The 17029-nt window shown below is 42.8% G+C and overlaps 1 protein-coding gene across 1 annotated transcript; it reads left to right on the forward strand.

The window, feature by feature from the left end:
• Nucleotides 1-891: 891 nt before the first annotated feature.
• Nucleotides 892-10150, forward strand: Rpp40 (ribonuclease P/MRP subunit p40). Its single transcript, XM_028763235.1, has 8 exons — nucleotides 892-1026; nucleotides 2662-2806; nucleotides 3453-3521; nucleotides 5008-5103; nucleotides 5723-5848; nucleotides 8185-8383; nucleotides 8500-8634; nucleotides 9931-10150. Exons 1-8 carry the CDS (start codon nucleotides 904-906, stop codon nucleotides 10127-10129), a joined length of 1092 nt encoding a protein of 363 aa, XP_028619068.1. The 5' UTR covers nucleotides 892-903; the 3' UTR covers nucleotides 10130-10150.
• Nucleotides 10151-17029: the final 6879 nt, after the last annotated feature.

The raw sequence follows: 17029 nt of genomic DNA on the forward strand, positions 1-17029 counted from the left end.
AAAGATTAATTCAATCAAGGACCCAGAGAGAAAAGTCAGCTGCGTGCATACACACACACACACACGCCAAACACAGACACATAAACACACACACACACACACACACACACACAGAGAATAAAATAGATGAGAACAATCAACAATATGGCTTATAAAAATTAGCAATAGGGGCTGGAGAAATGGATTAGCGGTTAAGAGCACTGACTGCTCTTCCAGAGATCCTGAGTTCAATTCCCAGCAACTACATGGTGGCTCACAACTCTCTGTAATGGGATCCAATGCCCTCTTCTGGTGTGTCTGAAGACAAATACAGTGTACACGAAAATATAATTCAGCAAAGAAATTGAAATTTGAGAAAAATCACAAAGTAGTAATGTTGGAAATGAAAAAAATTAATCAAATAATCAAAGAAGTCCTGTTGGAAGTAAAAATGCAGAACGCCGTATTATGTTCCTCTTCAATTTCCTATACATTTTGGGAAGGCTCAGTGGGAACTTACAGGCTTGCGGGTGGGTAAGCATTAGGAACTAGACCATGTGAGGAGTCAGGAAAACAGTGTGTTGCAAAGCAGATGAATTTCCTGACTGCACTAGGCCTATCCTCTGTCCTGTCTTCCTCCTTTCCATAAGGTGGCAGGGTGCAGGCCTGCCCAAGTATATGCACTGTTGCTCCATGGAAAAACTCTGTGGGACGGAATGGATGTGCCAGGTTCTTGAGAACCTTCAGACCTAGTGCCCCCAGGAACTGACAGAAAGGGAAAGGGAGGGGGAAGGAAAGAAGGGTTAGGGCGTGGTGGAGGGAGGGGCGTAATCAGAAAGGGGCGAATGGCCGGGTGAGGGGCGGGACGAGGGGCGGGACGAGGGGCGGGCCTGGAGGCGAGGCTCGCCTGGACTCCTGCTCAACATGGCCACGCTGCGCAGGCTGCAAGAGGCGCCACGGCATTTACTGGTCTGTGAGAAATCCAACTTCGGCCACGATAAGTCTCGCCATAAGCATCTCGTGGAGACGCACTATCATAATTACAGGGTGAGTCGGGTTCACCCGGTCCTCGGGCTGGTGAGGTTTAAGGTAGAACCACGCGGGCTTTACCTGGCAAGACTGGCGGGGGTGGGCAGAGATCTTCCTTGGGGATGCTGGGAATTGTAGTCTCTTCAAGTTTCCTGGCTGCCTTTCTTAGTGCTGTGTAGGACTACAATTCCCAGCATGCGCCAGACACAGGGTGGTGCTTGGTCCTATGAGGAACAGCAGAGTTTTAGTTGGTAAATTTGGCGTGGTTACTGCGGGATTCAGGATTGAACTCCTGGGTAGCTCGGTGGTGGGTCGGGCAGGCACGGAGGAGTTAGGAATCTAACCTGCACGTTCGGAGTGTGACCTGTACAACATGTTGTAGCCTAATTGCACCCTAAGTTTGGGCAGATCTCTGTGGGTCAGCTTGTGGCTCTTTCCAAAGCATTACGCGGTTTGACAAGCGAGGAACTCAAAAATAAAAAAATAAAACCTTACCTTAAGATGATAAAGGCTTAAGCATTTTACACCTTAAATACCGGCCTGATAGGATTCCCGGCTATACTAGCTGGCGTCCTTGTCCCTCTGGAACAGGCTTTGCGGGGACGGACTTCGGATGTGCACTTGGGGAGTATTTGAAATCCGCGCGGATTTTGCATCTCTTCGGTTGAAAGTTCATCCCTGCAGTCAGGGATGTATCGCTTATCTCAACTGGTCTGACCTAGGTTTGTCTAGGAAATGGAAGCTTCCAGGAGCACTTCTGCTTCTATGTAGCTTCTTACTAATTGAATGTCCTTAAATCCCTTATGCTCCCAGGAGCAGTTCCTTTGATTTCATGATTCCAGAGTAAACAAATCAAGGCACGTTGAATTATACTCTGTTTACTTGAATATAAAGTGCGAAGGACATAACATATATTGTTTATATGCAAAAGATGAGATTCAAGTAAGACTTCCATTACAATATTTCTGCATAGTCTCTTGCCTCACATTGAAACGCAGAAATGAAAAACTTCAGTAGTCAAATATCGGTTTGCCTGAGATTAATAGATTAAAAGATTTGTTGCCTAGCAGGTTGGTGGAGATGCATGCCTTTAAACCCAGGCAGAGGTGGGTGAATCTCTGAATTCAAGGCTAACCTGATATATAAAGCAAATTCCAGGATAGTCAGGGCTACTCAGAGAAACTCTGTCTTGGGGGTGCCTGTCTTAGTTAGGGTTTACTGCTTTGAACAGACTCCATGACCCAGGCAACTCTTATAAAGGACAACATTTAATTGAGGCTGGCTTACAGGTTCAGTGTTTTACTCCGTTATCATCAAGGTGGGAGCCTGGCTTTGTCCAATCAGGCATGGTACAGGAGGAGGAGCTGAGAGTTCTACTTTATCTGAAGGCTGCTAGGAGAAGACCAGCTCCCATTGGTTAGGAGGAGGGTCTCATTGCACACTCCAACAGTGACACACCTTCTCCAACAAGGCCATACCTCCTAATAGAGCCACTCCCAGGACCAAGCATATTCAAACCATGACATTGCCCATGCTTGTATGTCCCAGTAACACCTGTGAAAGAATAACTAGCAAGTTTGATATTTCATTTCTATAAACATGGTGTTAATCTTCATAAACTATAACTTCGTTTGTTCTTCTACATTCTAATAGGTTTCATTTCTTATTCCTGAATGTGGGCTGCTATCAAAAGAGCTAAAAGGCCTGGTCATGGACATTGGACCCTATTACTCTGTGAAGAACTTACCTCTTCATGAATTAATTACATATGAATTCATCAACACCTTTGTAAAGAAAGGTAGGAAAAAGCATTTAGTGTCTCATATGAACAAGACAAGATGAAGAGCTATTGGAAGACCTCAGCAAAAAATTGGGGTTCTTCACTTGTTTTTAAAAGGGCCCGTGGAGGATAGATCATGTGGTCAGCTGCATGCATCACTTCTCCATCCGTCAATGTCATCATTTTCTTTCCTGTATCCTCTTTAGGTGATAGCTAAATATCTTACCAAATTTAATTAGCCTTTTTGATAACAGTGAAGTAGATTGAATCCCTACAGATGACTAAGTAGCTTTTGAATATTAAACTTGCTCAAATAGTTTCTGAATACTAACTTAGAATTTACATCAAAGTTTTGTCCTCTTGCCTCTTTATGGTGCACCTTTCTTCTAGAATCCCCAAGATTACAGGTTTTATTCTGAGCCCGTTCTCAACCTGTTGATAGTAAACTTGCACAAAAAGACCCTGGATGTGGCCTGAGAGGCAGGATGATCTAGCTGGAGCGTAGCATGTATTTATTCCAACTTATCTCTGGGGTGTATTGGGTTTATTGAATGAGTTAGAGCTGTACTGGATGCTGACTGCAAGCATTGTTGCCATATGAAAAATTCATAAACAAATGTGCTACTTTAATGACTTAATTACTCTTCTTGACTTTTTCTTACAGGTTCATTCTCTGCATTAACTTACAATACAAGGATTGACGAGGATAATACTGTTGCTCTCCTACCAAATGGTGACCGAATTCATTTTTTTCTTCTTTCTTCAATAGAAAAGAATAGTGCTTCTTTAAAAAAAAAAAAAAATTAAGGAGGGTAGAGAGTTGGCTTAGCAGTTAAGAGCACTGGCTGCTCTTCTAGAGGACCAGAGTTCAGTTCCACTTGGTAGCTTACAACTATCTGTAACTCCAGTTCCAATGAGTCCAATGCCCTGTTCTGGCCTCCAGAGACAACAGGCACATACATGATACACAGACATAACATGAGGACAAAACACCAATATACATAAAAATAATAAAATGTCATACAGCTCTAAACAGAGTAAAATAAAGCCCATATTTGTGTCTGACTTCCTTCTTAGATGAACTTGTTTGATGTTTATTCTTTGAGAATTTATAAGCATACATTTTTTGGTTTTTTGGGTTCTTGGGTTTTTTTTGTTTTTTTGTTTTTTTTTTTTGAGACAGGTTTCCCTATGTAACCTTAGCTTCCCTGGAACTCACTCTGTAGACCAGGCTGGCCTTAAACTAAGAGTTCCGTATACCTCTGCTTCATGAGTGTTGGGATTAAAGGCGTGTGTCACCAGCACGAGCAAGCATAACATTTTTTAACATTGGTTATATGACATTGTTTCTTAGTAGTCTTACTTCCCAAGGTGTATGTCATAGACATGTTCCTGCTTCAGCGCATATAGTTGTGACTTAAAACTTTTTGTTTGGTTTTGAGATAGGATCTTGCCACGTAGACCAGGGTGGCCTCAGATTTTCATTCCTCCTACCTCAGCTATCCAAGTGCTGGGATCACACACATGAACCAGCACATCTCTACCTGACTTTAACATAGAGCTTTTAAATTTTTTGAAGATATTTGAAGTAGGGGCTGAAAAGATGGCTCAGCAGCTAAGAATGATTCCTGTCATTGCAAAGGACCCAGATTCAGTTCCCAACACCACAGGGCAGCTCACAACTCAAGTTCTAAGAAATCTGACATCCTCTTCTGACATCCACAGGCTCCTTGGTGTACTTATAAGCAAGCATACAAATACATATTAAATTAAACTAAATTAAAATTTAAAGAAGATATTTGAAGTAATATACAGATCATAGTTTATTTCATCCTTTATACAAATTTAATTGTTTCTAGTTTTCACTAGTGTGTATATATATATGTATATGTATATGTATATGTATATATATATATATATATATATATATATATATGAGTGATAGATAATACTATCAAGCATGGTGGCTCACACTTGCAATCCTGGTATTTAGAAGGTTGAAGCAGGATGCTTGCCACCAGTTTGAACCCAGCCTCAGCTACAGAGCAAAGCTCCAGGCCAGTTGGGTACATTGCTAGATAATGTCCATGTGCTATAGACAAGTTCTCCATGTATACCTCACGTACACTGACATCTCACTGCTCAGATGTCCAGCTTTCTTAGAGAACATCAGCCATGTTTTAACATCCCTAATGTAGGAACTCTTGTGTGATTTGTAGGGAAACTAATTTTATCACTGGATAAGGATACTTATGAAGAAACTGGACTTCAAGGTCATCCATCTCGGTATTCTGGCAGAAAAAGTATGAAGTTTAGTAAGTATTTCGTGTGCTCCATTGGTGGCTAGCAAGTCAGTTTTCTTGTAATAAAGTGTAAATGTTTGCCTAATTCCAATCTTTATTCAGAAAAATATGGTTCTTGCCTTTGAAATCCTGACTCAAGGAGCTGTTGGTTGCACTTCCTGGGGGATTAGTTGGTACTGTTAAATTGTTGGTCTTTGGCTGTACACTGCATTTAATAAGGGTTGTAGGACTACCCCTTGCGTGCAGTGGAGAGCAACAGCTTGGTATGCTTCGTACACAGTTTGTGATTACTAGTGGAAATTCACAAGTGAAGAGGTAGTTTTGAGTTATTGATGTATGGACATCCAATAACTAAGGCTACCACAGACACAGGTAGAATGAAGTTGATCTCCTGGAGACCTCTGCCCTTGATCTTTGATCTAGAAAGGATGTAAAATATTTAAACCCAACTATAGTTAGCAGCTCTCAACACTAGAAATAGCCCACTGAGGGATGTGATTTTGATGAAGTCAAAAGGTGAAGAACAGAATAATCTGTACTACTTACAAACTTACCAAAACTTTAGGCGCTTTTCTACAGTGTAAGCTCTGTATAATTTGAATGAAACAAGTATTCCTCCTTCTATTTTAAGTCATCTCCATTGATCTAATGGATTTATCCCTTGACCTGGATTCTAAGAAGTATAGAAGAATATCTTGGTCCTTCAAGGAAAAGAAGCCTTTGCAGTTTGATTTTCTTTTGGCTTGGCATCCTACAGGTATGAAGTGTGAATTATATAATGATAGTGATTTTGAGATCTGTTGGGCGTAATGGAGGATCGAGTGGTGGTAAGCTGCTGCGGTCAGGGGATGTTGTTGACATAGGTGTGCGGGCATTGTGACAGAGCTGCTCTGGCTTTCCAGATGTCCTCAGTACCTCAGCTCAGTGTAAGTTTTGAAGCAATCTGCTCCAATTTTCTTGGATTTTCTGCAGATCTAGAGAGCTTCACAGTGGCTTCAGGATAGCTAACATGTAATCTATCTCTTCTTTCCCTCTGCTCACATTAGAAAGCCTTAGCTAGAATATTTTAAATTAGCATCAGTTATAATTATATTGTGTGGTCTGTTTATCATTATTACAGGACAGTAACCCAGGCAGACTATTAAATGTCAGATAGCATTTGTTATGACTTTTAATTGATTAGAATACTAAATTTAGCACGAGCTTTAATGTTCATCAAGTATGTTAATTTGCTTACAACTTCCACATGTATTGCTCCTTTTAGAAGTATATCTTTGGCCCATTACAGGATTGTGATGAATCAGACCATTGGGAATTGTGGTGGTGTAGCATGTCCTTAAGGACAGGGAAACAAAGTATATTTTGGAATTCTACATCTGTCTGTTCCTCATGGGAAGTTCCTCGATACTCTCAGCCCAAGATGGCTTCTCTCTGTCCAAATGTTGTAATGTTTGGTGCCTCTCGTTCTTCTACATACAGCAGATATACAAGAGGGGAAGATGTTTAGTGACGTTTCTGTCAGTTGGCAACGTCTCCAAGGACTGTCTGTGCAGTGGGTTTTGTGCAGTTCCCCACCACCACCACCTATTTAAAGATTTATTTTATTTGTATGAGGATACTGTAGCTGTCTTCAGACACACTAATAGAGGGCATCAGATCTCATTACAGATGGTTATGAGCCACCATGTGGTTGCTGGGAATTGAACTCAGGACCTCTGGAAGAGCAGTCAATGGACTTTAACCAGTGAGCCATCTCTCAGTCCTTTTGTAATTTCTTATCCTAGACTACTAATTACTACCAGAGAAACTAAGGGTATTGCTGAGATTTTACACTCTATATCAGCCAGCAAAGTGAGCCACAGATGTCATGGGTGCAAGTCCTGGGTCAAAAGGTGAAGGATTTGATTTCTCACAGTGGTAGCTGTTGACAAGTCAGGAAGCCCTGCTGGCAAGCTGATATTGTCACTCTCAGGACAAGACCAAAGGCCTAAGAACCTGGAACCTAGTATCCAGGAGCAGGAGAAGCTGGGCAGCTCAGCTCCAGGAGACAGAATGAATTTACCTCAGCGTTGTTGTTATCTCTGGGCCCCAGCCTTTGGAATAACCCACATTCCAACCACCCTAAGAGTGGGGCTTCCCTACTCGGTCCGTGAGCTCACATGCCAATCTCCTTTTAAAACACCCTCACAGACACACCTAGAAATGAGCCATACCTCTAATCCAGTTTGACACTTAGACTTAATCAACAGATAGGAGAATCAACATTCGAATAAGTTCACCAAATTCCAGTGGGCATAGAGTATCATAGAGTTGGTGTACGTTCTGTGGTTACATTACAGAACAGGAGGGTAGAACCCTAGAGATCCAGTCCTTTGATAGTGAGAGTCTGCCTGCTCTGCCCACAGATGGTGAGGGATCATTATGTCTGTTACTATACAGTAAGCCAGCCCATCCTATGCTCTAGAGGGGGTGTCTGTTTCTGTCTTCCAAGGCTGTTGGTTGCACCAAGTTCTTTGAAAAGATACAGTGGATTTTCCTAGGTCTTCAAAGGGATGGGCATGAGGTTCTGCTTTCATTCAGTGCCTCTAGTGTTTCCTATTAGATTGTACAAATAGACTTCTTTCTATAGACTTCACTCACATCCCTATATAAGGAATACTTTGGGGTTTATATATGAAGTTCAGATTTTCTTGTTAGAGCAAGTAAAACAAATATGGGCCTGAGACAGAGGCATCATGTAATTTCCAGGAAAGGTGAGGAAGGTTCATGGTGCTTTAGCATAAGCAGTGGAAAGCAACTTCAAGTGACTGTAATTAGGATACAACTCTGCCTGGCTTCCATTTCACCTCACCTTTATCCTTTTTCCTTTATTCTTAGCTGTTCATCGTAACTCAAAGGGGGAACAGGAAAGGCGCTGGGCTTAGTGATACATGCCTATAAAGGGAAGGGAGGCAGAGAGGAAGATCATACGTTCGAGGCCAGCTGTATACTGAGAGCCTGTGTCAAAAACAGGCCCCCAAAAGAAAGGGGAATGGAGGTGAATCAAGACAAGTTGTAACAATGTTGACTCCGTCTTGTCTGGTGTGTTTTAAGGTACACAAGAATCAACAATGATGTCGTACTTTTCCAAATACCAAATTCAGGAGCATCAGCCAAAAGTGTCATTGAGCACAGTGAGAGAGCTTCAGTGCCCAGTGCTGCAGAGCAGCAGGCTTGCAGGAGAGCCAGAGGAGGCCTGCAGTGTCCAGGAGTTCTTGGACTGGCTTGGTGCTGCCTTCTGCAATGCGGACCTGTGGGTATATGAACGCCAGAGTCCATCACTTGTGTTCAGTATGAGTTTGATACTTCGGATGTGGCTGTGTAGTGGTTGTAAATGCTTTTTTCTTTCCCTTTTCCTTTCTATGGCAGAAATAACGAGTCTTATAATTTCATATCAACCTACCACTGCCCCCAGCCAAGCACAGTGGTAGCCCAAGCCTGTCTGTGTACAGTGACAGGCTTCATATTGCCAGAGAAGATACTTGTCCTTCTGGAACAGCTGTGGTGAGGATTCTTTTGCCTGCGTCTCTTACTTATTGGTGCTACGTTGGGGTGATAGGGACTTCTGTTAGTGTGGTCGGTACAAGGCAGGGCCCTTCACATTTATTCTTTTCTTCGTTGCTCGGCTCAAAGTATATAGTGACAGCAAAACAACAACAAACAACAAAATCTTATAGTTTTTAAGGTTTATTTTACTTACGTTCATGTGTATGTGAGTACCACTGGAGGCCCCAAGAGGGCGTCAGACTCCCTGGGGCTGGAGTTAATCGGCACCTGTGAGTCTACCCATGTGGTGCTGGGAAGCAAACTTGGGTCCTCTGGAAGTAAGTGCTTTTAACTACTAGGCCATCTCTCTGGGCCCGACATAATTATTCTTGCTGATAGTGAAGATGCGATTTGAGAGTACTTAACCCTTGTGGGAAGAGAAAACAGAGCCTCTTCTTGAACTAAGCTGCTCATCTTCCTGGTTCTATTTTGAGCCATTTTTATACAAAAGTATGACCCAACTTGAAAACACTGCAATATTCTGCGGAACAAATTATCATCTACATTAAGTTTAAGAATTCTACGAAGTCTTTCATTCAGAATTAGGTAGGAGCCCAGCGTGGTGGTACACGCCTTTAATACATACAGCACTTGGGAGGCAGAGGGGGATGGATTTGTTCAAGACCAGCCATGGCTACAATGTGAGTTCTAGGACAGCTAGACCCATAGAGAGACCCTAATATAGTATGTATGTATGTATGTATGTATGCATGTATGCATGCATGCATGTATGTATTTTCCTTCCATGCTGTGAATCAAGCTTCAGGCCTTGAGCGTGGAAGGCAGGTGTTAAACGCTAAGTCCCTGACTCAGCAAGAATATTGCTCTTGAGAAAGAGCCCAGCTCAGTGGGCAAAGACACTCGTAGCCAAAACTGACAACCTAACTCTGATTTCCAGGATCCACAGAGGACCTACAAGTTTTCTTCTGACCCCCACACAGGCACACATATTTAAAAACCAACAAAACCCGACTTCAGTAAAAGGGAAGCTATTATGTTGTTTGGGCAGGGAGGAGTTTGTTCTCTTGGTCTTAAGTGATTTTCCAGGCAGTGAGTAAGAGCTACTGCGGTTGTCTTCTGAGTGGTATGTTAGATAATCTTTATGGAACACATAATGAAGCACCAAGTATTTAATTTACATAGCCTGGTGTTTATAAATCAAAGTAGAGTCTCAGCTTAATGAGAACATTAGGTAGCTTCTTTAATGTGGATGTTCTTGACCTCTTGTTTCTAAGAATTTTCTTTCTTTTTCAGTCACTACTTTGATGAACCAAAGTTGGCTCCGTGGGTTTCCTTGATAGTTCAAGGCTTTGCAGACAGTCCTGTTGCATGGAGAGAGAAGGAACATGGCTTCCATAAAGGAGGAGAACACTTGTACAATTTTGTGGTTTTCAATAATCGGGACTATTGGCTTCAGATGGCTGTCGGGACAAATGATGACTGTCCACCATAAAAAATGCAAAGTTTAAAGCCACACCTTGTTTGTTTGTTGTCATATTTCCTCATCGTAAAGGGTTATGTGCCACCCAGACTTGCTACGTGTATTAGTCAGGGTTCTCTAGAGTCACAGAATTTACAGTCTGTAGTCCAACTCCCCAACAGTGGTCAGCAGCAGCTGTGAATGGAAGTCCGAGGATCTAGCAGTTGCTCAGTCCCACAAGGCGAGCAGGCGAAGAAGACAGAGCCTTCCTCCTTTCAATGTCCTTATGTAGGTCTCCAGCAGAAGGTGTGGCCCAGATTAAAGGTGTGTAACAACACGCCTGGATCTGGGACTTTTTTTGTCCCAGGTGACTTTGAACTCAGAGCTCTCCTTGCCTCAAGTCTCCTGGGATTAAAGATGTGTACTATTTTTCCTGGGCCTCATAGCCACTGTGCCTCAAGATCAGGATCACAGGTGAGCCTTTTAATTCTGGATTGTAGTTTATTCCAGATAGAGTCAAGTTGACAACCAGGAGGAGCCACCGCACTATGGTGATTAGCTTCCCAGCTCAGGACTTTCACAGCTCAGCACTGGCCTGCTCTGCTGTGGCCCCTGTGCACTAGCTGCATATCCTATGATCAGCTCTGAGCTGATTTTTCAGTTGAGCACAGAGTGTTGCTTACTACAGAGCAGGGTAAACTGGAATGAGAGGGAACAGCAGGATTGGAGCACTTGGTGAGTTATCTAGGTGCTAATCATGCGTGAACTGTTCTGGTTTGGTTTTCTATTGGCCAGAAGCAACTTCCATGAGGAAAGGACAGACATCAATCAATGGAAGTTGAGGCAGGAACTTAGAGATAAGAACTGAAGCAAATGGGCTGGAGAGATGGCTCAGCGGGTAAGAGCACTGGCTTCTCTTCGAGAGGTCCTGAGTTCAATTCCCAGCAACCACATGGTGGCTCACAACCATCTGTAATGGGATCTGATGCCCTTTTCTGGTGTGTCTGAAGACAGTGACAGTGTACTCATATACATAAAATAAATCATGGAAGAGAAGGAGGAGAAGGAGAAGAAGAGCTGAAGCAATGGACAATGTGACAATGGAGGAATGCCACTTTCTGGCTGACTTGCCTAGCTTTCTTATATAGCCCAGGACCTGCTTAGGAGTGGTACTGCCCACTGTGTTAGCTGGTCCCCCTTCCATCAACCAGCAATCAAGAAAATACCCCATAGACATGCTTATAAGCAAGGTCAACAGAGGCAATTCCTCTACTGAGGTTTCTTCTGCCCAAATGTATCAACAGATAACCAAGACGAGCCATCCCAATTCCGTATGTCCCCAAGATCTCATGTTAATATAATAAAATACAATACAAATTGAAAAGTCACACAGTCTTTTAAGAGCACCATTACTTAAAAATTCAATGTCTCTATTAAAAGTCCAAACTTTCTTAACCATGACTTCCTATAAAATAAAGGTTAAATACTTTCTTACAGCAAAAGGGAAGAACCACAGTTAAAACCAAAGTCCTAAAAGGTAGCTCTAGAAACTCATCACCTGACATCTGGGACTCACTCACCATCTTCTGGACTCCAAAGCAAATCTCTGGCTTTTCTATCCTCAGCACACATAGCATGTCTTGTAGGCTAAGGCTGGGTCCTTGCTGACATGACAGCCATCTTGAACCTTGTGTACGTGTGTGACAGTGCTGTGGACAAACCCTACTGTGCTGTTGTATGAAGTTCAGTACATAGAAGTGTGTACAGCACATGTTGCTTAATAACTTACTGGCTTGTGAGTTTACTTTTAATGGTCACTCTGGGACTTGTTCCTTCTACAAAAGTATGAACCACCATGGGATGATATTGGGAGCAGCTTCATTGATAACCACAGCTTTTAACTACATCCATCACCTTTTGCAGCTTCCCTTAATTTCACGTTTTGTTTATCATGATCCTGGAAGCAATAAGCTTGTGTGTGTACACGTGTGTGTGTGTGTGTGTGTGTGTGTGTACCACATATCCTAGATGTTTATCAGATGATACCATCTGGGTTTGTGCAAGTGTCTCCAACAGTGTTCACATAACAACCAAATTGCCTGTCAACACTTGCCTCCCCCATGTCCCTGCCATCATGCCACCCAATACTATATATACCTGCCCCTGCCTTGAAGCTTCCAACTGTTCCATTCTCTCCCTCAAGAGTGTAACCACCAGCCCAACAGGAAGTCAGAGGTGGTTTTGGTTTTGGGGTGTTTCTGTTCTCATTCATATGTCAACTACAGTCAGGAATATGACTTATGGCTGTTCATTCTCGAGTATGCTCCAGGTTGCTTTTTTAAAATTTTCTTTTCAGACTAGTTGATGGGGTGCTTGCCTAGAGTCCCATCCCTGGCACCACAAACAAAAATAGATTTGAAACTATCTGTACCTGCCAATATCATATTAATTAGTTTCCTTTTGAAGGGTTTGTTGCTGGGATAGAATGGCAGGCCCTCTGTGTGCCAGGCACTTACTCTACCACTGAGCTACATCACCAGCCCCTATTTTCCATTAAAAAAATCTATGGAGTGTAAAGAATAAAATAAGAAAACTAACTTGAAGCTGCCTTCCAGGAAGAAGTATCAGGGAATGGAGGTGGGGGTGGGAGAGCCCTACAACCCAACCAAGACAGTTTTCTCACGTTTAGAACAAGAAGTATGTTGACAGTGGTGGACCAACAAAGCCAGGTTGGTGGTTCTTCTTGGGAGGAGCCAAGATCGTCCCCAGGGTCTCTCAGCACACTCTTAAAGTACATGTGCTGCAGGCATATCTAGACTAGTGGGGAAGCTGTGTACAAACTTCCTGCACTTTCCAACAGGAAGCCTGTGCCTGTAGCAGGATTTTAGCAGATTCTTTGTATCTGACATGAATCTGGAGTGATGGCACCTAGGCTTCGAAGTAGCCTTTTGTCAGTGATTATTATTTGAGATTTCATGTGGTTATTCTCCCCCTCCCCCTACTTCCCTTCTCCCTCGCCCCCGCTTGAGTCGTCCCAAAGGCTTGTTTGTTTTTTTTAATCTATTTATTATATGTAAGTACACTGTAGCTGTCTTCAGACACCCATATGAGGGCATCAGGTCTCATTATGGATGGTTGTGAGCGGGGATCTTAACTCACAACCTCTGGATGAACAGTCAGTTCTCTTAACTGCTGACCAACCCAGGGTTATTCTTTTGAAGGATTCTCAGAGCCTTTGCATAACTTAGGCTAGCAAATTTAGGCCTGGCAAACCAGGAGGTCTCATATGGCGGAGAATTGTTTAAGTGATGGGTCTTTGAAAACAATCCCTGGGTGAAATAAAAAGTTTCCTTATGTGGAAATAGACATGCTAAAGGTGCCTTTCTGTGTAACAATAAAGGAGCTTCTAGAAGGCTGTCAGGGTTCAATCCTTCAGAGGCTGATACCCCTGCTGCTTTAGAAGTCTACATTCATCCTACAGTGTCTTCCATCAACCAATCATCTGGAGTAACTCAGAACACTGATGCATGCCATGTGCCACCTACTTGTTACTGAAGAAATGGCCAGAAGCCAAAGGAGCCTTATTTTCATCTCTCAACCCGTGTCTTGTTTTGCTGCAGCCCCAGGTTTGGGATTTCTCCCTCATTTGGACACAGGCTTCTAATTCCAGGCACTGTCTTCCTTGCCAAGCTTTCCATGAGCTAATTATCATCCGCTGTGAAAACTACCAAGCGTATGGCTTATACCTGATGCAGTCACTGTGAGGCTGGCAGGACAGAGAGAAGGACATTTAGGAGGATAGTTACCCCTAGTTCAATATCATTAGTTCAAGCTGACATGACTGTCATGGCTGAAGTCTTGTCATAGCAAGAATATAGGAAGGGTGGGAATGTGAGTCAAAGGACATTTTCCCTGTGGAGGAAAGCCATCAGGGAACTTCTTAGTCATAGAACTACTTCCTCCACCCTCCAGCCACACCTTGTGCTCTTAGAGTACAGGTTTGGGAAGGCATTTCTCTGCAGGACACCATCTCCTCAGCTAAGCTTCTTATGAACCATCTTTCTCTAACAGTAGACAGAAAGTGTGTATCAGGACAATACACTGCTTTATGGCAAAAACATTTTCCTTAACAATAATGACCCTTTTTACGGAACTGAGTATTTTGAGCACTGTCTTATTTTAGGACAGGGGGATTCATGAGGTAAAGTAACATAGGAAGACAACACAGGGGTATGAAGCTTGTGACATGTGGTTCGCTAAGTACCACCTAAGCAACGTTTAACCATAGGCTGTGTGGGTGATATTCTCTATGGCTGAGAAACACCTTTCCCCTTAAACTCCCCAGATGGAGTTTAAGTGAGCGTATGGATCTTTACCTGTAAGTTTTCTTCTCTTCTTTCCTTTTTAGTCTCACGTCTCATGAATCCATCCATTTGGCTGAACTGCTGCCCCTTTTCTGTCTCTGTTAAAATCTGTATTGGGCTGGGTATGGGGTGGAAGGAGGAAATGGTCACAGCAAGCTCAGTGAGTGCAGACGCAGAAATCTACCCCAGCCGTGTATAAATGCCATCTGCAGGAAAGCATTCGGGAAACCAGCTACATGAGGACATTCAGACATGGGCCATCACTCCGTTGACACTGTACACTCTCTCTGGCGAGATTGTGGAGATGGTTCTGCTAACTTTCTTTGCTTCATTCAATGAAAAAGGATCCCTCTGTTTAGGAAGAACTCACATTTGGATTTCTTGATGACAATCGGCAGTCTGGAGGCAGCATGTTCCACTAATCTCAGTGACTCTGGGCTCTTAGGCCTAGGTGCCTAACGCAGTCACCTGGGTGAGAGACAAAGATTGGGCCCGGAGACTAGGATGTAGGGCAGTCTCTGGGATCTGTGGGCCATCTGGATCTGTCCTGCCCATCTTAGGCCTCTGACAGGCTTCCATGTCTTTTTCCTTATGGGCAGTTTTAATCATATAATGCCTTCTGAACTTTCAAAATGTTCTCCTTTCTCGAAATTGGTAAGCTTTGCCCTGTACCATTTTGAATCCATTCAAAATTTCTAAGAACAAAGCAAAGCTAGTGCATTTGATCGAGTAAGAACAATGGCTGACATTTCTGGGCAGTCATTGAGTATTCAGGCAAGCTAAGCATTTAAAATACATTTCACCAGTTAATGCCCATGAAAGTCCCTCAGAACGCATTCTACAGATAAGCTGAAACTGTGTCATGGCCACAGGGTGAAATAGGTAGTGTAAGCCAAAACTTCTCATTAAGTTTCATTCTATTCCTGGAGATTTAAAAATTCATATTTAGGGGCTGGAGATGTGGCTTAGAGGTTAAGAGCACTGGCTGATCTTCTTCTACATGTCCTGAGGTCAATTCCCAGCAACCACATGGTGGCTCACAACCATCTGTAATGGGATTGATGCCCTCTTCTGGTGTGTCTGAAGATAGCAACAGTACATTCATACGTAAATAAATTAATCTTAAAAAAATAATATTTGTAGCCAGGTGTGGTGTCACACTTCTTTAATTTCAGTACTTGGGAGGCAGAGGTAGGCAGATCTCCATGGGTTTGAGGCCAGCCTGGTCCACATAGTGAGTTCTAGACCAGCCAGAACTTTATAGTGACACCCACATCTAAAAACAAAAATAACTCATACTTTTTCATAATACCTTTTCATAAATATCATAAATATCATAAATGTCCTAATTCATTAACAAAGTGAAACTGGAATATGAAAAGTTGTTCATTGTTAGATAACAAATTTCCTTCAAATTCATTCACTTTAAACAACAATTTGTTATTTCTCATGACATTGCTTATTAATCAGAAGATTGTTTCTCTCGCTCGATGGTGGGTTGGCTGGAAGGTCCTAACTGTCCCCACTCTTGTGGCCAAGGGTTCAGCTGACGTGGGAGATTATACAAGGACATGGGTCTTGGGAAGTGGTTCACTGGGCACAACAGTCAACCATAGGCTGTGTGGATGATATTCTGTACAACTGAGAAACGTCTTCAGCAGCTGGACTTTCAAATTGAGCTCATTAATATTTGCCTAATATTGTCCTTCCTTTCCCCACACCGAGTCTCATGTATCCCAGTCGGGCTGAACTCCCTATGTAGCTGAGTACAGCCTTGAGCTTCTGATTCTCCTGCCTCTACCTCCTGAGGGCTGGGTTTATAAGCATGTGTCAATATGCTAGTTCGTATGCAGTGCTCAGGATTGACGCCAGAGCTTCCTGCATATTAGGTAAGCACTTGACCAACTAAACTTCATCTCCAGTTCTTGAATATATATAACTTTTGAAACTTCGATGATGTTCAAGATGATGACCCAATCAGTAAGTGGCTAGATCATTTGTAAATTTAATATTCTCTGCTTTGAATTTAATAAGAAAGATGGGTGGCTGTCCTAGTTAGTTTCAACAGTCGACTTGACACAGCCTAGAGTCATCTCAGGGAGTCTCAATTGAGAAATTGCCTAAAAGCAGACTAATCTATGACCATGTCTGTGAGGGATTGTCTTGACTGTTGATTGATATCAGAAAGCCCAGCTCACTGTATGCAGCATCAGTCTTAAGATCAGTCTTATATGCTTAAGTCTTAAGCATATAAGAGAGCTAGCTGAGCATAAGCCTATGCGCAAGCCAGTGACTGAGCCAGTACGTAGTATTCCTTCCTCCATGGCTTCTTTGTAAGTTCCTGCCCTGTCTTCCTTCAATGATGGGTTGTAACCTGGAAGTATAAGCCAGGTAAAGCCTTTCCTACCTGGGGTGGCTTGAATAAGAATATCCTCCGTATGCTCTGTCACCAATGCTTAGTCACCAAGGAGTAGAAGTCTTTGAAAGGATTAGAAGGATTAAGAGGTGTTGCCTTGGTGGAGTCTCTCTCTCTCTCTCTCTCTCTCTCTCTCTCTCTCTCTCTCTCTCT

The sequence above is a fragment of the Grammomys surdaster genome, unplaced genomic scaffold, assembly GCF_004785775.1.
Source record: "Grammomys surdaster isolate TR1022 unplaced genomic scaffold, NIH_TR_1.0 137, whole genome shotgun sequence".
In the NCBI taxonomy this organism is placed as follows: domain Eukaryota; kingdom Metazoa; phylum Chordata; class Mammalia; order Rodentia; family Muridae; genus Grammomys; species Grammomys surdaster.